Source organism: Halichoerus grypus, chromosome 7, assembly GCF_964656455.1.
Source record: "Halichoerus grypus chromosome 7, mHalGry1.hap1.1, whole genome shotgun sequence".
NCBI lineage: Eukaryota > Metazoa > Chordata > Mammalia > Carnivora > Phocidae > Halichoerus > Halichoerus grypus.
The window spans coordinates 13,692,570-13,713,994 of record NC_135718.1 but is presented as its reverse complement, the minus strand read 5'-3'; the positions used below and the strand labels follow the sequence as shown (position 1 = coordinate 13,713,994).

At 54.8% G+C, this 21,425-nt stretch overlaps 1 protein-coding gene across 3 annotated transcripts; it reads left to right on the top strand.

The window, feature by feature from the left end:
• The first annotated feature begins 568 nt into the window (after positions 1-568).
• Positions 569-13,637, top strand: KCNK18 (potassium two pore domain channel subfamily K member 18). Of its 3 annotated transcripts, none has more exons than XM_036106596.2 (3): positions 569-1,257; positions 3,799-3,927; positions 11,600-13,637. In XM_036106596.2, the coding sequence occupies exons 1-3, from the start codon at positions 1,038-1,040 to the stop codon at positions 12,394-12,396; spliced, it is 1,146 nt and encodes a 381-aa protein (XP_035962489.2). In that variant the 5' UTR covers positions 569-1,037; the 3' UTR covers positions 12,397-13,637. The 3 variants fall into 3 exon arrangements, with proteins under 3 accessions (XP_035962489.2, XP_035962498.2, XP_035962508.2); XM_036106605.2 differs by lacking the exon at positions 569-1,257 and adding an exon at positions 1,474-1,609; XM_036106615.2 differs by lacking the exon at positions 569-1,257 and adding an exon at positions 2,841-3,033.
• The last annotated feature ends 7,788 nt before the right edge of the window (positions 13,638-21,425 follow it).

The window sequence follows — 21,425 nt, the reverse complement described above, 5'->3', positions numbered from 1 at the left end:
ACTACCACAGGTTGGATCCTCTGCGAAGCAGACATGGAGATCTAGGGTAAGAACTGCAAAACCTGTACTGGGATGCAGGATGAGACAGAGAAAGCCTTCTGATCATGATGCAGAGCTGACAAAATCCCTGGCAGACCAACGGGGAGTTCTGGAACATAGGTTGCAGGTTGGAGGAGTCCCTGGGGGTGGGGGCAGGTGTAGGGAATCTCTTGAACCCCCACCTTGCTCAGCCATTGCACAGGGCTTCCCAGAGAAGAGGGCTTGAAAGCTGAGGCCGCCCTGAAGGGATGAATAGCTGGAGGCTGTCGTGAATCGTGTTCCTTGAAGCTGCGCAGAGGATCTTTTTATGAAGGGGAATCCGAATGTGCCCACAACCCCGTGCTTGTGGCTGGCCATGTTTTTCTTGTGGGGGAGACAGGGCACAGGGGACCGACATTTCAAGGCCCTGCTTATGTCATATCTGCTAACAGCCGATTGGTTAGAGCAAATCACGTGGTCTAGCTCCGCCCACCTGAAGGCTGTGGCAAGGGGGGGGGGGGGGGGCTATGCTACAGGGGAGTGAAGAATTAGGACCGATAATTAGATCCATGCAGGATAAAGGTTGTAGACTGTCGAGCTCCGGCCAGGGCCGTTGCTGTTATTACTACCAGTCCGAGAAACCAGGTACACAGACAACCCTCAGGAAGGACAACAGTCAGATTTGGTACCTGGAGGTCAAAATTGCAGCTGCCGGATGGGAAAGGCCAAAGCACAAAGCCACCCCCACAGCGTCTACCCAAATCCCCTGCAGGGCAGCTCCCGGGCCCGTGGATCAATAGCAATTTGGGGTGCTAGGGGGGTGCCATCTAAGTAACTGAACATGATGAGAACCGGCTGCTTCCCAGTCCTTGGGGAAGCACCCGCACCATCCACTTAGTGCTGGAGCCTGGCCATTCCCTGGGCACTCCCATTCCTCCCCCGTCCCTCCTCCTGCTCCAGCTGGGGCCTGCTCCTGCCTCTTCCACCGGTTCCTCCTTGTTCTGAGCGCTCCTGGGAGGATGGAGGCTGCAGGGCTACCCCCGGCCCGGAGGTGCTTTCAGGAGGCCCTGGAGAAGCTTTTCCCTCGCCTCTGCTTCCTCTGCTCCCTGGTGACCTATGCACTGCTGGGTGCCGCCCTCTTCTCAGCCATCGAGGGCGGCCAGAACCTGGGGCCAAATGACCCGGAGTTTGAGGAGTTCTTGGTGGAGCTCTGTGGCATCTTGAAATGCAACAGAACAGGTAGGTGGCTCACCTGGGTGGGGTGGGCCCTTTCTCCGTGGGTGGAGGCAGCCCCCGGAGAACAGAGGGCTGTCTTGCAGGAGGCTGGGGGGCGGGGGTGTCTGAGAGCCCTCAGTTTGTATCCTCCCCATCTCTGTGTGGGACCTCAGGCAAACCCCTTCTCTCTGAGCCTCAGTTTTCTCCTCCATAAAATAGGGAGAACAGCAGCCTGTTAGTGTTGCTATGAAGAATGTAGGGAAAGCACTGAGCACCAAGTACATGCTCTGGAAGGACCAGCTCTCTTCCCTTTGCCTCAGTTCCCAGCCCCACCCAGACCGGCAGGCTCCAAGGAGGATGGATTGCTGGAGATTTGGTGAGGTTGGTTGGGGGACATGGGTGACTAGAGTTGGGGCTGGGGGTTCATAGGCTGGTCCTCCGAATTATGCCTGCCTGGCCCCATGACTCAGTTTACAGGAACTAGGATTCAAGGGACAATTAAACTGGGCTTGGCCCCCTCGGAGGAGCAGCCTGGGCCCCTTCTCTCCCATTTCCTGTTCCCAATGGCCTTTTCTACCGTCAGACTCAGGGGAAGGGAATTGGTAACTTGGGGGCCTGGTTTCAGTCCCGGTTGCTCCCCCAGCTTGCTGTGTGATCTGAGGTAGAGCTGTTGCCCTCTCTGGGTCTCAGTGTGCTGGACAGTGGGGGCCCACAGTCTCAGGCCTGCCAAGCGTAGGGACCCTGTGGGAAGCAGATAAAGCACACGAGGCCTCTGGATAGACACAGGCTCTTTACCTATCTCCTTACTGCCTTTCATTTATCTTCAGTCACTTACTGCTGCTCTGCCTTGTTCCCCAAAGCTTGCAAATATGTATTTAACGGACCAGAATAAAAATATAGAGAGTCAATAAATAAAAGACAAAGGAAAAACAGCCTCTACAAGTGAGGGGAAGGATGTCCCTGGTGTGACAGGTAGGTCCTCAGCTGGGCTGCTCACGGCTCCTTCGTTGGGCCTGACCTTGCTTCTCGAGCAGGTTCTTTCAGCTGAGGCCGGCGGGAGGCTGGTCACAGGAGGCAGTCTCTCCTCCATGGACGGTCCTACTCCTTCTCTCTGCCTCTGTACCAGGCAGACACACGCCTACTCGGCTGACCCAGGAGGTGTCCTCTGCTACTGCCACCTCCTGGCCTTGGAGCCACCCCTGGCCCAGACGGTAACAAGTTCAGAGCTTCCCAACCCTGGCCACACATCAGAATCATCCAGGGAGCTTGTCTGAAATACACATTTCCAGGCTCTTCTCCAAACCCACTAAATCAGGATTTCCAGAGCTGGGTTGGGAATCTTATTTCTAAAGTTTCTAAAGATTCTGACGCACGGAATACAAGGGGAATACAGCACTGGTCCAACCCCATTTTGTTTTTGTTTTTTAAATAATCTCTACACCCAGTGTGGGGCTCGAACTCACGGCCCTGAGATCAAGAGGCGCATGCTCTTCTGACTGAGCCAGCCAGGCGCCCCTCCAACCCCATTTTGTACTGATTTTTGTTGGAGATTAAAATGCTCAGTAAACGCAGACCCTGTGCTGAACATGTCCTGCGTTATCCCACTTAATCCTCATGCCAACCCCAGGGGCCTGTATGAATTGACCCCTTTCACAGATTAGGAAACAGAGGCTCTGGGAGTTAAGCAAATGGCCAAGGTCGCAAACTACAAAGTGGAGCCAAGGATTCCACCCCAGGCATTTGGACTCCAGAGCCCACTTGTCACTGCCACGTCATGCCGCCTCCCTGGTGGGGAAACAGGTTCGGAAAGAAGCGTCTTGTCCACGGCTGTGGGAGCTACTCAGGGTCAGAGCCGGGTCTAGGATGTCTGGACTCCCAGGTCGGCACCCTTCCACATAAGTACTGACTTCCCCCTGCATGCCGGAGTCCCAAGATGGTTCTGGGATCCTAAAGCCCACTGGCCATCCAGGCCAACAGAACTATTTGGGAACCTCCCTGAGGAACCAGGGCCCCAGTCCTGCTCTGTTGGCCCTGGGTCAGATGTTGTGAAAGTCAAGGCTTCCCAGAAATCCTCAGGCGCCTTGGTGCCCACAGATCCCAGTGTGAGTACCAAATGCCATCAGGCGTAATGACCTCCGGGAGTGGGGATGGTTTGTATCCATATAAGAGCTTGCATTTCATAAGACCCATTTTGCTTTCAATTCTCAAGAACCCTCTGAGAGAGACTGAGCAGAAGTAGAATGCCCCTTTGCAAAGCGAAAGACTTGGAGGCTCAGAAGTTTCAGGAAGCCCCCTCAGGCCACACAGCAATCCTGTGGCTGAGCTTGGGCCGGACCCCCGTGGGCCTCTCCCTGGGGGGTTCCTCTCACGGGGGGTGTGGCCTCGTCACCTCTGAAGGCACTAAATGCAGGAACTAAGTGCAGAGACAGCAAAAGCAGAACCAGGTTTTGGCATTAAGGGGCCACAAGGCAGGGGGCGTGCTGGTCCCTGGGGAAGACCCCTGCGCGTGGTGGGACCTGTCTGGAGCAAAACCCTCTGCCTCACTCTGGTCCTCCCTTTCCCCAGTTGAGGAAGGCAGGAAACGGGACCTCGGGGCGCTGCTGCAGAACGTGAAGCCCCACTGGTTTAGCAAGTTTGCAGACTGGTCCTTCCTGAGCTCACTCTTTTTCTGCTGCACAGTGATCAGCACTGTGGGTAAGTCCGAGGGCAAAGGCAGGCCTGGGAGAGAGATGTGGGGGAGCGAGAGGGAGAAAGGGGAGGCTGGGGCCCCTTGGTGGGGAGGTGGAATGTTCGGTTCACTTGGTCAAGAAATGGTGATGGGGGCCGCCCCTGTGCGGGGTCCACCAAGCGGGTGAGCAGGGCTGTGCTGGCTCCTAGGTGGGGGCTCCTGCTGGTGGGAATTTGGAAAGAGTGCCCTTCCTTCTGGTGGGTGCAGCCCCTTGCCCGGGTGGAGGCCCCAGGGAGCAAGGTGGGGGAAGCCTTTCAGCCCCCTCCTGCCCCTTGGCTGAATGTTCTTGTACGACAACCTCTTGCCAGTGGTGCCCGCCAGCCCAGGCTCCCGGGCATCGAATGTGGTCAGCACGCGAAGTCTTCGGGGTATCGTGGGAGCGCAGAGTAGGGGCAGCTGTCCCAGGCTTGGGGTGGTCCAAGAGGCAAGACTTAAGTGGTAAGAACATTTTAAAGGTTCCCGGGAGGGGATGCCGGCCACGCTGAGTCAGGCAGGGAGAGCAGGAGTCACCAGTGTGGGGGAAGGTGGGCGTCAAGACAAAGGCCCAGTAGCAGAAGGAGTGGCAGGCACTGTAAGGTTAATTAGGGGTGACGAGGGGTGGGAGGGAGAAGGGGGGCCAGTCCACGGGAAGGCCCTGCAAGCTGGGCAAAGAGGTTGGGTTCATCCTGAGGGCGGTGGGGAATGCCTAGAGGGTTTTAAGCAAGGGCAGAACACGGTAGCTCAGCATTCTAGAAGGATCACCCCAGCTGTAGCGTGGGGGGTGGGGGGATCAGAGAGGGTAAGACTGGCAGCAGGGAGAGCGGTAGGGCGGCTTCTGTGGCAGCCTATGTGAGTGATGATGGCAATGGCCTCGTCCAGGACAATGGTCATGAGGACGGAGAAGAGGGGTGGATTGGAGGAAGGCTGCAGGAAAGTCCGCAGTGGTTGGATACCTGGGGGATGAGGAAGGCACGGCAGTCTCTAGCTTTGCTGGGTGGGACCGGCAGGCTGCGGGGAGGGTGGTGAAGATGCTGGGCCCGGGGATGGAAGTGATGATTCAGGGCCAGTCAAGGTCAAGGCTCCAGTGGAGCTTCCGAGGGGAGACACCCAGCCCTGCTGGAAATGTGGGTCTGGGGCTCAGGGCTCTGGGCAGGGCTGCGGAGCTGGGTTTCAGAGTCACCAGCATATAGATGGCAATTGACTCCCAGGGAACAGAAGGGAGCACCGAAGTGGGGGGTGTGGTGTGGGGAGGGAGGCCGGTGGGCCAGCGCAGGACTGGGAGCACTAACAGTGAGGTTGGAGGGAGGAAGGACCGCGATGGTAATGGGAGCTAACAGTTACCCCGGGGTTGTACTACGCTGCCTCCTTTAAAGCTCAGCGAGGTCTTATTTATCAGCTGGGGGAGCCTGAGCCCAGAGAGGTGCTGCCAGGGGCCAAGGGCACACAGTGAGTAGAGCTGGTGCCCACGAATAGGCCTCAAGACTTCAAGTCCAGTGCTCTTTCCCCAGAGTAGCCTGCCAGCCTTGCAGGTCTGTGGGGTGCTGCAGGGACCCTGCCCAGCCCTGCCCAGGGAGCCCCAGGGAGAGCCTGCCTGTGCCGGGGGGGCAGGGGCAGCTCCATTCCCAGAGAGACCTTGTGTCTGGCTGGAGTTGATGCCGGTGCATGGAAGGAAAGGCACCTGGAGAGAAGGAGCCAGCCTGACCCCGCTCCCTGCCCTTCCTTTACGTGTGTCTTCAGCCCCCAAAGAAAGCAAAGATCCCTTATGTGCAAGTCACTGGCCCAGGGCAGCCCTTCCAGAGCCCAGGGTAGAGGGGAGGGTGTGGGGCACAGCTGCCCCCTGCAGTGGCCACTTGCTCATTTAAAGGGGCCCCAGATCCTCTTCTCAGGGGCCACACGAGGTTGGGCTCCTGGGTGACCGAACAGAGAGCGGACAGGAGTCGGGGGGACATGGCAGAGCAGTAGCCTCCTGAGCTGGAGGGCTGGGCCTGTTCTTGAACTTGGGCGCTGTGTCCCTGGGTCTGCCTCTGAGGATGCTCGAGTAACTAAGAGCCCCTGGCTTCCCTCCACAGCGGTGCAGCAGGAAGGGCCAGGTCAGAGGGGCCATGCCAGGGCTGGCCGGCGTGTCCCCTGCTGGGGATGGGGGTCACAGGAGTGGAGGTGGTGAGGCTGCCCTCCGCCAAGGCTCGGGAGCTCCTGGGTCAGCATCCCCACCGGGAGTGGGGCCCATGGCTCAGCCCCTGCCCCTCTTGGTCAGGGAAAAGGCCTGGGGCCCCGTCTTCATTCAAGAGAGTACCAGTCCCTGAGAGGGATGGGCCAACAAGGGTCACAGAGCCCTGGCCGTGGCTGCGTGCTCGTGCTGAGGCTCCTTCCCACGTGGGGGTGGCGCACACTGGTTAGCTGTGGACTCTGGAGGCTGGCCACCTCGGGTCAGCGGTGTGAGCACCAGGGAGCAATGTGGCCCTCCTGAGCCTCGTCCCCTCATCTGTAACGCTTCCCAGGTCTGCCTTTCAGATCAGTGTGAGGATAAATGTAAGTGGCAGCCAGGATCCTCTCAGCTGCCACTAACGGAAAATCCAACCCAACTGGCTTAAACTGCAAGGAAAACGTGTTCCCTCCGGAGTAAGGAGTCCGGTGGAGACAGCCCTGGGGCTGGTCCGTGTGCAGCTCAGCCGTGGCATTGAGCGTCAGGTTCTCTCCCATCCTGCTCAGCAGGTCACCAATGTCCACTCCCGTCGGGGCTTCACTGCATCTCGTAGACAGAGAAAGGGACGGCCATCACCACCAGCACAGAAACTCTCCCCAGAAAACTCCCAGCCCTAAGCCGGTCCCGGCAAGCGGATTAGATCACCAGAATGACTTAGACCGGTTGGCTCTATCCCTAAAGCAGGTGGGGGAGCAGTGGTACCCCAGGAAAGAGGAAGGAACGGTTGTTGGGGGGACAACCAGAGTTGTGGCAACGGGCTTCATGAATGGGCCCGTGTTTGTGTCCAAGAGCGCCCCCATGTGGCTCCTTTCGGAGCCGGTCTCTTCCCCTCCGTCGCTGCTGCCCGCGGGGAGGTACGCGTAACCCGCAGAAAGAATACCACCAACTACTGCAGTGCCGAGCAGTTGCCAGCACTGGGCATGGCCCGCACGGCCTTTACATGCATGATCTTGTCTAATCCTCATGACACGACAGTCCTGTGGGGTAGGCGCTGCGGCCTTCTGCAGCGAGCTGAGGCTCTGGAGAGGGAGGTCACGGCCAGCAAGGCAGGGGCAGGGTGCAGCTGGCCTTTCCAGGGAAACCTGCAGCTCAGTGTAGCAACCATGCCGGGGAAACGGTAGCCCCAAGGAAGATAGTGGAGATGAGCAAAGGGGTTCAGTTTGTTTTCCTTTTCCTCCAGAACTTCTGGGGATTAATGTAACGCAGGCTTTCTGGGCTGGCGCTGTGGGCGTCTCGAGCTAGATGATTCTTTGTGGCGGGGGCTGTCCTGTGCATTGTAGGATGATTAGCAGCATCCCTGGCCTCTACCCACCCGATGCCCCCACCTCTTCCCCTGCTGTCTCCACATTGCCAAATGTCCCCTAAGGGGAGGGGCAAAATTGTCCCCGTTGAGAACTGATCTAATGCAGTGGTCCCTGGACCTGTTAGCATGCATGAGCATCACCTGAGAACTTGTTAGAAGTGAGAATTAATTCTCAGGCCCCATCCTAGACCTACTGAGCCGGAAACTATGGATGTGGGGCCCAGACACCTGTATTTAACAAGTTCTCCAGGTGATGCTGATGCACACTAACGTTTGCGAAGCACTGACCCCGGTGGCGGGTTCTCAGCCCTGGCTGCACATTGCAATCATCTGGCTGTCTTTTATAAGCTCCCAAGCCTGGACCCCGTGGCAATCAAGTCAGAGTCTCTAGTGACAAACCCAGGCCTCAGTAGTTTTCAGAGCCCTCCAGGTGATTCTAATGGGAGTCCAGGCTGTGAACCACTGATCTAATGGAAATGCATTATCTTGGTTTAAATCCCAAGAAAGCGATGCTCCTATCAAATCAATTAGGATATCATGCCGTCCAGTAATTACAACTGGAAGAGGATGTTGGGGAGGTTCTCCACCGCATGTAATCAATAACAGTGTTGGAAGTGCTTCCTGCCCTACATCTCTGGGTCACCCTTAATGCACCTGGCCTTGATGCTGAAAAAGGGACACCTGGCAGGTGTGAGGTTGGTCAATCCCCAGTCATTTCCAATTGGGGCAGTCCCCCTGGATGAGAAAGTAAAGCGTGTGGGGGTGCCTGGGAGGCTCAGTCCGTTAAGCCTTGGACTCTTGAGCTCAGGGTAATGAGTTCAAGCCCCACGTTGGGGGGCTCCATGCCCAGCATGGAGCCTACTTAAAAAAAAGAAAGAAAGTGCATGGACTATTAAATACTCACAGCCTAAGTGGAGTGGACTGACCGTATTGGAATATATGAATACGTTATAAGAAATGATAGGATTTTCCATTATGCATTTCAGCATTCAGTAATTGGTACAGTTAATACAATTTCCTTCACAGGGGCCGTGTGCTCTCTGAGATTTGCTTCCTTGATGCATTTTCTGGAATATGGCATATCTCCTGGGCTCTGAACATGTTCAACCTAGAGGCAGCCACCTCTAGTTTAAATCCACTAAATTCACCTTTGCCAAGGAAAACACTGGGGTGGCAGGTGGACAGGGGAAGTCTTCAGGTAAGGGGTGCACACCCGTGTCGGCTTTGAGCTGTGCCACCCAAGCAGGTCACCTGACTTCCCTGTTCCTTGTCCGTTAAATGCGGTGATAATGGTGGTTGCAGGCATTAGGGATTTCGCTATGCAGGGAATTTTCATTCTAAAAGACACTTTATCCAAAAATGGGATGTTCTTTTCTTTAAAATAGATCTGACCCTGGGACCCTCTCCTGGAAGCTGAGAGGTTTCTACTGTGGAGCCTCTCCTGAATCACCGGGGGGTGCACAGGAACCCAGGGGGCTCATCCACCGTCTAGAAAACAGGGTGGTCCCCATCTCTGGGCCCTCATGGCTGTTGCTGACATCCTAAGGACTGATGGCTGTGTGGGGCCATGATAAGCTTTGGCACAAGAATCTTTGCTGATATTCAGGGCCTGGGCTCTACCAGGACTCCGTGGCCAGGCCTCTCTGAGCTCCTGCCCCTCCAGGAGAGGCTCCAGGTGCCCTCCTCCCTCATCTTCCCTGCTCCAGAGTCTCTTTCCACACCTTTCTTCATGGCTGGAGTGACCACCTGCCCAGTTTGCCTGGGACTGCCACAGTTTTAGCACAGAAAATAGGGTGTTCTGGGAAACCTCTCAGCCTTAGGCAAACTGGGCAGGTGGTCATCCCACCATGGCGCACCTCTGTTCCTCTTCTCTACCTTCCCCTTTAAGTCCCCACCCCCACCTTCATCGCCTCAGTGCTTCTGGGCTTTTATTGAAGCCTGGACAAGGCGCTGAGGCCACTTCTGCAATCTCCTCTCCCAGAGGGGAGGACCGGAGCTGCTAGTGAGCCTCAGGGAACAGGGAGGGGAAACAGAGGCACTTGGAACCCTTGGCACTGTCTCAACAAGTCCTGCCCCATGGAACAAACCTGGGTTTCTAATGGGAGGGTTAACCAATGCGGCTCCCATTCCTGTCCCCTGGTGCATACATACACCTGTCGCCACATCCTGCTGATGGTGGAGAACTAAGCTCAAGGCCTTGCTTCCTTCTCAACTAGGATTCCTAGAGGGCAGGATCTCTGCCTGTTTCTCGTTGTACCCCCAACCCCACCCACAAGTGCCTGGCATAAGGTAGGTGCTCAATAAATGCAAATCCAGGATGGGCGCCTTTGTTCTAATTGCTCATGGAACAGTCTGCTCTTTTATGTCCTGTTATTGATCTCCATCTGCCATAGCATACTCACTAGTGTGGGTATTTGATTCATATCTGCCTCTCCCCCTAAACCAGAAGCTCAGCAAGGTTGGATACCTCACCACTGTGTCCCCAGCACATGTAGTAAGAGCTCAATATGCACATACGCTGTGAATGTACATTCAGATTTAACTGCCCCTGCCACCAAATGGTGCCTTGTGGAATCAAGGGTGGCGTGGAGTGCTTTGTGGTGGATGCCAACTGATTAGACCCTTTGAGGTCCCCAGCCCTCTCCAGGACCCTGGTGAGGGTGGGCAACTTGAACACGTGCGTGCTCCTGGAAGGCAGAGCCTGAGGCCAGAGTCGGCCACAGGGAGCTGGAGCCCTGGAGGAGGCTGGGGCTTAGCCAGCCTAGCAAGTGCCTTCAAATCAATTTACATAATTGGCCTAGGTTTTCCTGTATTAATCATCCCTTACGACATCAAAAATTAAACACAGGCATTTAATACAAAAGTTTTTTCCTCACTTTGTTGAAATCACTGAGCTCGCTTACTCCAGAAGATCCAGCTACCTGGGCTGTGGGGTTTGACGCCTCTCTGCTCCTGCCCTGCTGTAGACAGGAGGGTTGGGGCTGGGGTGGGAAGGACGGGGGGCTCCTGAAGAGAACAGAAGCTGCAGCCCACCCCTCCCTTTGCTTGGCTGACTGGCTCGTAAGGATTGCCAGGTTCCTTGCCCTTGGGTGCTCCTGGCCCAGCGGGGATGAATGCTGGCATGGCAGCTGGGTGGGTCTAGGGGTTTGGCTGCCAACTCCACTCTTTGTCCCTGAATGCTCTTGGCTGGGTTGCTCCATTTCTCCAAGCCTCAGTTTCCCCCCCTGTGAATGGTGCTAACGATGTCTACCTCTGCCGGTAGGTCGATACCAGCCCAGAGTAAGCGCCACCGGCAGCTATTCTCAGCCTGAGGGCAGGGCTGCCAACATTTCTCAGCTGCCCACTATGGGTCAGGCCCTGGGCTCACATAATCCTTCCAGCTGGTCAGTATACCAAGCAAGGATGGTCATCCCTATTTTATAGACAAGAAACTTGAAAATGTGAGCCAAAGTCAAATAACGTTCTAGTAAATGGCAGAGCTGGGATTCGAACTCAGGTTGGTAAGATTCTAGATGCTGGGGTCCTCACCACTTCACTAGCATTTGTGAACGGGTCTGTCCAATCTACTAAACCACAATGGCTCTGAGGGCAGCAGCTGTATTTCATTCCTTCTATCCTTCCACTGCCCCTCACGCTGTGCGCACTGCTGGACACTGTTGGCTCATACTAGTAGCCTGTTATAGAGGAACAAATAAACGAGGAGGGCCGGACATCCTGGGGAGGATGAGAGTGGCTTCTTAACAACAGGTGCTTTCGTGGAGGATGAAGGAGGAGGTGGGTCTGATGGCAAAGCCGTCCATGGCCTCTGCCCTGCATTCATCCTGCCGTGTGGATGCTTAGACATGACCGTAGCAAAATGAAAAGGGATCGGCTCACTCCCAGACATGCTTGTCCCCTGCCAAGGACATCTTGGGTCAAAGATCTGGACATGAATTGCTCCTCATCCTAAAGAGAAGCTGAGTTCCACCTGTCACTCCCGCCACCAAAGCGAGCCCAAGGCCAGATGGCGGATGAATGCTTTAAGCTGAATATTTTCAAACACATTGTGTAAACCATCATACCAGGGAGGAGAAATGACAGAAGGTCTTTTTAAAGCTCTTTTGGGGGAGGGGGAAGAGCAGACAACCACCCTGGGCTCTGTCCTCTTTTTCAGGTTACGGCCACATCTACCCTGTCACCAGGCTCGGCAAATACTTGTGCATGCTCTACGCCCTCTTTGGCATCCCGCTGATGTTCCTAGTCCTCACGGACACGGGTGACATCCTGGCCACCATCCTGTCCACGTCTTATCATCGGTTCCAAAAACTCCCATTCTTCCCACCTCCCCTCCCCTACTGGTGCTCCCGCCTGCTCTGCAGAAAGCCGGCCACCAAGCCCGCGGGCGAGGTTGTCCCGAGGATCGTCATAGATGCCCAAGAGCTTCCGGGCCCCAACCCCGGCCCGTGTCCGTCCACCCCAAGCAGAAACATGGATCTGTTCGAGAGACTTCTTGCACGAGAGAAGCAGAACACGCTGCACCTGCCCTCGCGGGCCGTGGAGAGGAGTAACTCGTGTCCCGAGCTGGTGTCGGGGAGACTCTCCTACTCGCTCATCAGCAATCTGGACCAGGTGGGACGGCAGGTGGAGAAGCTAGACGTGCCCCTCCCGGTCATCGCCCTCCTTGTGTTCGCCTACATCTCCTGTGCGGCTGCCGTCCTCCCCATCTGGGAGAAGAAGCTGGACTTCGAGAACGCCTTCTATTTCTGCTTCATCACACTGACCACCATTGGGTTCGGGGATACCGTTTTAGAACACCCCCACTTCTTCTTGTTCTTCTCCATTTATATCATCATTGGGATGGAGATCGTGTGCATCGCTTTCAAGTTGGTGCAAAACAGGCTGATTCACATCTACAAAAATCTCATGCTGTTCTTTGCAAAAGGGGTATTTTACCACCCTGTTAAAAAGTGAAATCTCCGCCATCTCTTGTGTGACAAACACCAGCTGAGCTGGTTTCCTCGTGTTGTCTTTTGGGAGCCAGGGTAGTTGGAACTGGTGTCCCTGCAGCCTGTCCCCTGAGACCTTGGGGCTTAGAGACAAATCCTGCATGAGGGCTGATTTTGGTCCTGAGGCCCTGCAGAAACGTGGCTAATGCCCTTCATATCAAGACGTCAGAAAAAAACTATCACCATCCTCCAAAGCCCGGTTAATTGGAGCCCCGCCTTCATTTTTCAAACCTCCCACCTGATGTAGATGAAAGCACCTTATGAATGTCACAGCTTTTCTTGAGTCACCAGAAAAAAACTTACCATTGCTCTTGCAATTTGTACTTTCAGCTCAATTAACATCTTCCCAAGCTACTCCCTGTTCACCCTTGATGAAACAGGGTGAGTCTGAACCACCTCTTTTCTTGAATGTGCGCATTCATGGACGTGTGCAAGGTCAGCGCAATCCCGGCCCACCCAAAATGCACTGAGGCCAGGGTGGGATTGTCACCTGTGTTCTCAGGGGCCTGGGCTATTTCGACAGCCAGATTCTGTGCGGACCAGTGTTGTCACTAGGGTGGAGGGCTGGCGCCTCCTGAGAGAGTAGGCGTGTGCAAATGCAGATGCCCGGGTGGATGGTTGGTACAGAGAGGATTGGTGCTCAGTGAAGGGGATACGCTCCTGAGCTGTTCCTGAGTGAGTTGGCACGTGAATGAGCTGAGCTGTGTAGCAGATGCTTTAGATGGCCCACTCTTACGCCCTGGGACTCCAGCTTCCTTTGCCTGAGAACTGTCCCTAGTCACTAAAGCACAGGCCTTGCGGGGCAGGCTAGAAGTGCCAAGGGGTGAGTGCTCCTGGGCGTACCCCTCAATCAACAACTGACAGGAACAGGTGGATGGATGGTGCCTAGGTGCTTGCCCCTCCCATGGGCTGACTCTGGGTCGTATCCAGCACTCTCTCGCCGAGCTCCCCAGTGGAATGGAGCCTCAGTTGCTCATCCGCTTCCCCTGTCTTGGTCTCCTTCATCTCAGTTTCATTTCTCCATTCCTCTTGGGATCACCCCCAAATGACCCACTTGCACACAAATCCTTGTCTCAGAGTCACTCCTGGGAAGCCCAGCCAGGGAGAGGATGTAACAAATCAGTGTGTGGACAAGAGTCTTCCTAGTTCCTCGGTTGGTTATGAGAAATGTCTTATTTAAGAGAATAAACGTTTCTGGAAAACTTCTTTGAGAGAATCTTGGAAATCCGGTGATTCACAAAATGAGTCCCTGGGTAAGTGGTGAACTTTGCTCCAGGGTATAGCACAAAAATTGCAAAAACCAATAAAAAGCGCCAGGAGGTTCCAATTAGAAAGGAAAGGAAGCACCTACCTTTTGAACCTTTTCTATTCTGCCTTAGGTTCAGGTCACTGCCAAGGGGCCAGCTCTCAGGGGGCCTCAGGTCTTCTTTTCTGGATCTTTCCTCCTCCTCCCCACAACTATGAGGTTCCTGCCCCTTCAACACTTTAAGACCTGCCTCAGGAAAGGGAATTGGCAAGGTGTAAGCAAGAACCACTGAGAGACAGAAAGCACCTAAAGTGGGATTTCAGGCAGCAGCTCACCAGGATGAGGGTTTTTATGGGGTTTCTTGACCTCCCTGAAATCACAGCGGCCCGGGTGCAGCAAAGCCCCTTGAACTCAAAGGTCAATCCAGACCGGCCACTCAAATGAGAGCACATGACTGGACCAAAGGGCTATTCAAGGTTCATTCAGTTCTACCAACATTTATGCAGTGATTGTTACTTTCCACTCTCAAAGAGGATTCCAAAGATGAATCAGGTACATCCTAGAAGCATGGAGGTAATTACAGGTGGTTTCGAATTTCTCAGCCACTTCCTTGTGGAGGCAATAGCAAGTCCTGTTTGAATGCAAACATGCAGTTTGTCAGGGATACATATTATGTAAATTAAGCATCATGATCATTTGCTTATTGCACTTGCTAGTGGCTGTTCTTCTGCGGTTCTGGGGAAATGGCCCAGCATGCCTTCCTGCTCCTCATTTCTTGCCCATATGCACCCCATATTCCAGCCACTTTGAGCTATTTATTTCTGCATCCCTGTGCAGGAATGTGAATTCATTCCTCCAAGGATTTGCTAGGGGGTTCTCAACCTTGCCTGTACACTAATACCCAAGGGGCTTCAAAGAATTCACGTGTCTCCCTCCCCTCTCCAAGAGACTCAGTCATTGGTCTGGGGTGCCACCTGGGTAGTGGGGTATTGGGGTGATCGAGTATGTGGTCGGAGTTGAGAGCCACCTGCTCTCTTGCTCTGAATGCCTTTCTCTCATCCAGGATAGATGAAGACTCATCTTTGAGGTTCAGTGCACATGGCACCTCCTCTGGGTAGTGACCCCTGACTCTTGGGAGTGATCACCACAGTCTCCCCCACACTCTCACTGCACCCACTCTAATCCCTTCCTTAGTTACAGTACTGTAGCTGGGCCCTCTCCAAACTCAGGTCTGCCCTGCTAAAGATGGTGTCTTTTTCCATCATTGTTTTTTAGATTTTATTTAATTTATTTTAATTTAATTTAATTTTATCTTATTTCTTAAGTAGGCTCTACGCCCAGCATGGAGCCCGATGAGAGGCTCAATCTCATGACCCTGAGATCAAGACCTGAGCTGAGATCAAGAATCAGACTGTTAACCGACTGAGCCCCCCAGGGTCCCCCATCATCAGTGTTCTTGCTCCCTTGTCATCTTCCTAGCCCTGCTCTGCTGTGTCAGCCGCATACATGTAGGGGGACCGAGGGCAGGACTAGGTGCCAAAGGAGGTCTGCCGGCACTTACTGCACACCTACCACATCCAGGCCTGAGAGGAGTCCTCATGTGCACCATTTATCTAACACTCCCTGCAGTGCTGAGAGAATGGTGCCCATTTTCCAGGTGAGGAAGCTGAGGCCAAGTAACTAGCTCAGGGACTCACCGCTAGGAAGTGGCAAAGCTAGGATTCACACCCAGGTCTAATCTGACTCTAAGTGGTTCTCAGTGGACCACCTGAATCAGCATCCCCTGGGAACTTGTTGGAAATGCAGATTCTCAGGCTCCATCCAAGACCTCCTGGACCAAAATGCTGGACAGTGAGCTTGGCGGTTTTCACAAGCCTTCCAGAGGATTCTGATGTTTGATTCAGAAAGTTTCATTCTCAAGCTTGAAAACCACTGCTCTAACTGCTATATTCACAGCCTCCATGAGTGTCATCAGCCGGTGGGGACAGTCACCTGGGGGAAGGCTTGAGGTCTTCTGGATGGGGAAAGCACACTGCAGGGGTAGTCCGGCCAGGAAGGCCTCCTGCAGAATGGAATGGACCCTGTCCCAAAAAGAGCTAACACTCTGTCTTCTCCAAACTCAGGCTATGTCTTGGTGATCAGGGGAGGCTGCTTCCTGCCTGGCAGGGCCTCACCTGTGGGCTCATGATCAAACTCCCCAGCAGCACTGGGCTCTCTAGGAATGGCTGCAGGGTCTCAGCTTGGCTAGAGTCAGCGTGGGGAATTAGGGGACTTGGAAGTGGCCCGGAAGCTCTTGGACTGGAGGGAGAAGGGAGTATTTTGGTGATCACCTACTGCATCTCTGACTCAGGGGGCAGAACCTCCCGGTGCAGATGCACAGCTCATCTCTGACTTCCAGGCACCTGGACCAAAGCCTTTGGGAGGCGCTGCCCCAGCAGCCGTGGAGGTCGCCCTGTCCAGTTGTGCACCAGCCCAGCACATGGTATTGTTAGATTCCAGGCCCCCCCCCCCCCCCCGCTTTTTTTAACAGAAGAAGAAACTGAACTTCTGTTCTAGGACGTGAAGCAGTTCTCTCAAGATGACCCAGCCAAAGACATGGGGGAAGGTCAACGATGAAAGAGGCCCAATTCCCGCGGAGCCTGGGCGCTGCGAGAGCGAGCGCTGCCCAGGGAAGGGCAACCTGTCCTGGCCGGTGCTGCCAGGTGGGGTGGGGACTCGGAGCTTCATAGGGTGGAGAAACCGAAGGAGGAACCGCTCCCACCAGGACCCTAGGACGGTGTCCGGCGGCTGGACCGCGCTCCCCAGAACGGCCAGCAGGTGGCGCCACCAGACCGCTCGAGCCCCGCGCTCCGACGCCAGCAGGGGGCGCGTCCGCGGCTCCGCGGCTCCGCGCCTCCGGGAGGGAGCCTCGGACCCTGTCTGCCGCCATGGCCCCCCGAGAGTGGACGCCTCGGACTTCTGTCCTCGCCGCGGTCCCCGAAGAGGAGGCTCCTCGCCTTCCCCCGCCGCGGACATCTGGGGAGGCAGCACATTTGTGAACCCTTGTCCTCAGAGCAGCGGTCTAGATGGGGCGCTTTGGACTCCTGTCCTGGCCATGACCCCCAGAGAGGGGGCGCCAAGGACCACCGTCCCTGTCCCCTGCTCCTCAAACCTCATGTCCTGACAAGCTCATGTCAGGGCCGGAAATGTTAGCACTTGAGTCCTGGCCACTTGACAGCATTAGTGCCCTTCACCCTGGACACTTCTTCCCGATGCACTAGCCTCGCTCCGTGGAGCAGGGTCTCCCAGCAGACTGCCGGAAGGCTGCCAGAAAGACGCTTGGAAGCTTCGACCATGTGCACACGCCCTGTCTCACCCGAAGTCCACTAGGGTGGAGGCTCTGTGAGTGATGCCCGGGGATGACTGTGCTGTTGGTTTGGGTGTGTTTTCTGTTTCTAACTCCGATGACAGGTAATTCTCCCCCGGTGGGGTTGGGAAGTACTGTCCTAAGGGAGGGGGGCCAGGGCCAGGCCAGGCGGAAAGGAAGAGGCTTGGGGAGGGCCTCTGGATGGGCCGCTGGGGGCGGAGGGTCTGGGAGTCAGGAGACCTGACTGAGTGCTAGTCCTGGCTGTTTCTACTCTGCTGAGTGGCCCAAACGACTGGATGCCTGCTTCTGGGTCGCTTGGAGGAGATGATTGGTCAGGATAGCCCCTGCAGTCCTGCTTCCAGGGTGTGAGTGTCGAGCCAGGTCCACCAAAAGAGCAGGTGTTGCTTTGATAGATGCGAAGTAGGAGTGACCTGGTCTCCTGGGACATTGGCCTGGGGGCTGCTGGATGCATTGCACTGACCTGGGCCTCGGCTTCGGAGGGTGTTTGCCAGATGGGAAGAAGGCAAGGAAACCAACATTTAATGAGCAACTAATATGCGCCAGGCTCTCTGCCCACGTAACAAATCTAAACCTTTTTAGCTATATCGGCGTGGTTCATCACGGTGATACACCCCAGGCTTGCAGTAAGTATGTGGCAAACATATGTTGGGTGAATAAATCCCTGTGGGTAGTCTACAGAGAAGATAAAAGTTGGGGTTCAGATCAGAGCCTTTGCCCCTGAATGCTTGTGCCAAACCACTGGGGTGGGCCCAGTTCAGAACGACTGGAACCTTCTCTAATACTGCCCCTTCCCCAGTTTGGGTGGGCTGCACCAAGCCCTAGAATAAGGATCAGAGACTTCCACTGATTCCAATCAAGGTCAGTGTGTGAAGGACAGAGCTGATCCACCCGGAAACGAAGGAAACAGAAGCTCAGGGACCTTCCGAGGCCAAGAGAAGCTCTGACAATGTGGTCACACAGGGGCGTGTTTTTGTATTTGTCATCCTTGTAATTTGTTATTTGTTCTCATTCTAAACAAATACACGTGTTCTCATCTGGTTTGGATTGGGTAATTTTGCGTTCTTTTTAGGAGGACCCCTTAAGTTGAATAAACATCCATAAAACCTGATTCCCCCTCACCCCAGCCGAGAAGGAAAAGGATGTCCAAAGGGACAGCCTCTTAAGGCAGCCACCTGCTGACTTTTCCAGCATCCTGTCCAGACAGAGGTCCCGCCACATTTCCATGGGGCATCACGTCCCTTCCTGCCACCAGCCTGCGCACACAGTCAAGTAACCTTAAAATAACCTAACAAGATCCATGCCCTGGTTTCTGCCAGGTGCTAGGACAGCTCGCTATCCAGAGACGCCCAGAAAGAAGGTGACCGATAGAAAGGGTGAAGAGGAAGGCAATCAGATGGCCAGCCATCTGGAAACTTCCTCCAGAGCACCCCTCGGCGTCATGCTGACCAGCAAGGAGCAGTGTGGCTTAGTGGTTAAGACCCTCCTTGGCCAGCCTTGAATCTTGGTGGGTTTCTTTACCTGTCGAATCGACATAAAATTAGTACCTACCTCAAAGGGTTGTGAGGATCAAACAAGATAATCCATGGAAAGTGTGGTAGCCCAGTGTCCAGCTTTGCAAGCTCTTTTTTTTTTTTTTTTAAGATTTTATTTATTTATTTGACAGAGAGAGAGAGAGAACAAGTAGGCAGAGAGGCAGGCAGAGGGAGAGGGAGAAGCAGGCTCCCCGCTGAGCAGGGAGCCCGATGCGGGGCTCGATCCCAGGACCCTGGGATCATGACCTGAGTCGAAGGCAGCGGCTTAACCGACTGAGCCACCCAGGTGCCCCCAGCTTTGCAAGCTCTTAAAAAAATTCTAACTGTGCCCATTACTATGACTAGGAGGCAGAAAATGGCACATTTCCATTTTCTCCAGCAACCCCCACTGCCTGCGAGGTGGAAAGGTGTGTTTAGCCTCAGTTTGTAGGACACTCTCAATGGGTCCCCCAGTGGTTCCGGGGTGGTCTGGATCGTGGGGGCTCAGGCAGGATGTGCACCCCGCACCCAGGTGCAGCGCATTCTGTAACTAATAGCCCAGCACGCAAGGGGTGGGAGGCATTCTTTCCCAGCTCCCCTCTTTGCATGCTGGGGTCCCCGTGCCCGGCTGTGTCCTTCTTCCCCAGCCTGTGCTTGTCACTTTCTCTTGGCTTCCCCTGCACCGCACCCTTTGACTCTCTTTCATGGCCTTTGCTATCCCCCTTTGCTCCAGAGGTCACACCTGAGACCCCTCATTTCTCCCCGGCTCTACTCCCTCCCTTGTGGTCTCTAGTGGATATAAAAACCATCTCCAGTCCTTCACCCCAGAACTCGGGATTCACATCTGCTTCCCCGGCAGCTCAAGTTGACATGTTCACGATGGAGCCCAAACCTGCTCTCGGGCCCTGCTCTTCCCCATCCAGGGAGGGGCAGCCCCAGCCTTCCAAGTTGCTCAAGACAGAAGCCTGGGAGGCTGTCTTGACCTGGCCTTCCTCTCTTCCACTGTGACCTGAGAGGTGCGTGTGTGGCCCCCATTTTGAGTCTGCCTCCCTGATGCAGCCAGTTGCAGGCAAGGCCCCTCACGTGTATATTTTAGAAGCTCCTGGCTGACTCTGGGGCTAGCCGAATAGCCCTCAAGAGGAGCATCTCTGACGGACGGGCGCACAGTGGGTGAAGATACGTCTAATGGAGGTGGCGGCCCAGGCCATTCCCCTCCTCCCCACAAAGAACCCATAAGACAGCTGGATGAGAGAGGGGCAGGCTGAGCCGGTCCTCCGGCTCCCCACCCACCCAGCTCCCAGGAAGAGCCAGGCACATGGCGAGGCTGAGAGGGGGCCGTCCAGGGTTGGGAGGCCCAGACGCAGTGCTCTCGTTGCCATGGAGACGGATGTGCGTCTGTTGGGCAGAGAACTTTGGAGTAGCTTGGAAGCCAGACAACAAAGGGCACCTCCACCTTGGACACAAATTGTGGTTTCTTTTCATCCTCTTTGGCCCTTTTATGCTCTGCTTTTGTTCTTGCCATTTAGATCAGAGAATGAGACCCTTTCAAATGCTATAAATTCAAAACATAGGCAATTAGGGGGCCACTCCGTGGTTGCAGCCCCCCTGTAGTCTCTTTAGAAAGCAATTGCATGTGTGGTGAAACAGAGATGACCGAACAGAGGTGGTCAGCACCTCCCAGATGTCACCCTGCAGCCAGGAATGACTGAGCACCTACTATATGCCAGGACCCAGGCTGGCGCTGGGGATTCAGTGTGGTTCAGTGTGGTACAAGACCGACCCGATCGCTGCTCCATGCCTCAGTTTCCCCAGTGTAAAACAAGGGGCTGACTGGGTCCAGGGGTTTCATGTGGAAAGAAGATCCCAGTCACCTATTTTGACTGAGTAGCTTTGCTTTGCTCTGTGTTATGTGCTCATCTTCCCTGTAACATTTTGTTTGAAGAGAGAAGTTTATAACTTAAAAAAAAAAAAAAAATGGAATGAAAACCAGTAGGCAAGGATTCCCTAAGGCTTTTTCCAGATGGAATGTTCCGTGCTGTTGACAGCTAAGGAGACTGCAGATTCCCCAGGCTGTTAGGACACATAGAGACCGATACACAGAAGAAGCTATGTTGCATTTGGGATGTTTATCTACCTGGATGACTGGTATCCCGCCTTCATTTTAAATAAAGTCAGGAACCTCACTGAGTGTTGGAAAGAGAACAGACTCAGGGCTTTAGGCACCTGCCCTTGTCAGACTTGGGATCCCAGCCCGGCCTCAGACCCCATCCTCACCCTTTCCTCGTGGGACTTCACCTGGGCCAGGAGGCTTCAGGAACACATCCTCCTCAGAGCCCCCCCGCCCATTCTGGCCTCAATGCACCTGCCCTGTGGTGATTTGGGGTCTGCCGTCTCCGCCTGGCTGGACTGTGCAGTCTCAGAACATGATGTGTGTTGAGGAACTCACTAGATGAGATGCTGGGAGTCCCGCTGGTGCCACTTCTTCTCTGGGCCCTGCCTCTCACCCTGTGCCCTTCCTGGTTTTCTCCTGAAATGCAGGAGAGCCCAGTGGGCAGTGTGCAGAGCAGGCCCTCTGCCACCTCCTCTCCCTCCCTAACGGACGGCTGAAGGACACCAGGCCCCCATTACAAAGGCAACCTGAGTTTTTCCCAAAAGCCATTTACACTGTCTGGGCAGCGAAGCGGGAAATAAGTCGGGGACAGGGTGTTTTATTGACTGTCTCTTGTCTTGAGGAGCTGCAGGAAAGCTTTATTAATACAGCAAAACCAAACAAGCTCATTTAGGGCCGTGCACCACCTGGGCCTATTGGAGGTTCAAGCTGATATTTTTGCCTGAAGGCTGAGTCCCCTTTTATTCATTTCTTTATCACG

Bases quoted from the DNA above. Each gene is read 5' to 3' on its own strand.
- KCNK18 (XM_036106596.2), top strand. From the start codon at position 1,038: ATGGAGGCTGCAGGGCTACCCCCGGCCCGGAGGTGCTTTCAGGAGGCC. The intron at 1,258-3,798 runs GTAGGTGGCTCA...CCCTTTCCCCAG, and splicing joins CTTGAAATGCAACAGAACAG to TTGAGGAAGGCAGGAAACGG. The intron at 3,928-11,599 runs GTAAGTCCGAGG...CCTCTTTTTCAG, and splicing joins CACAGTGATCAGCACTGTGG to GTTACGGCCACATCTACCCT.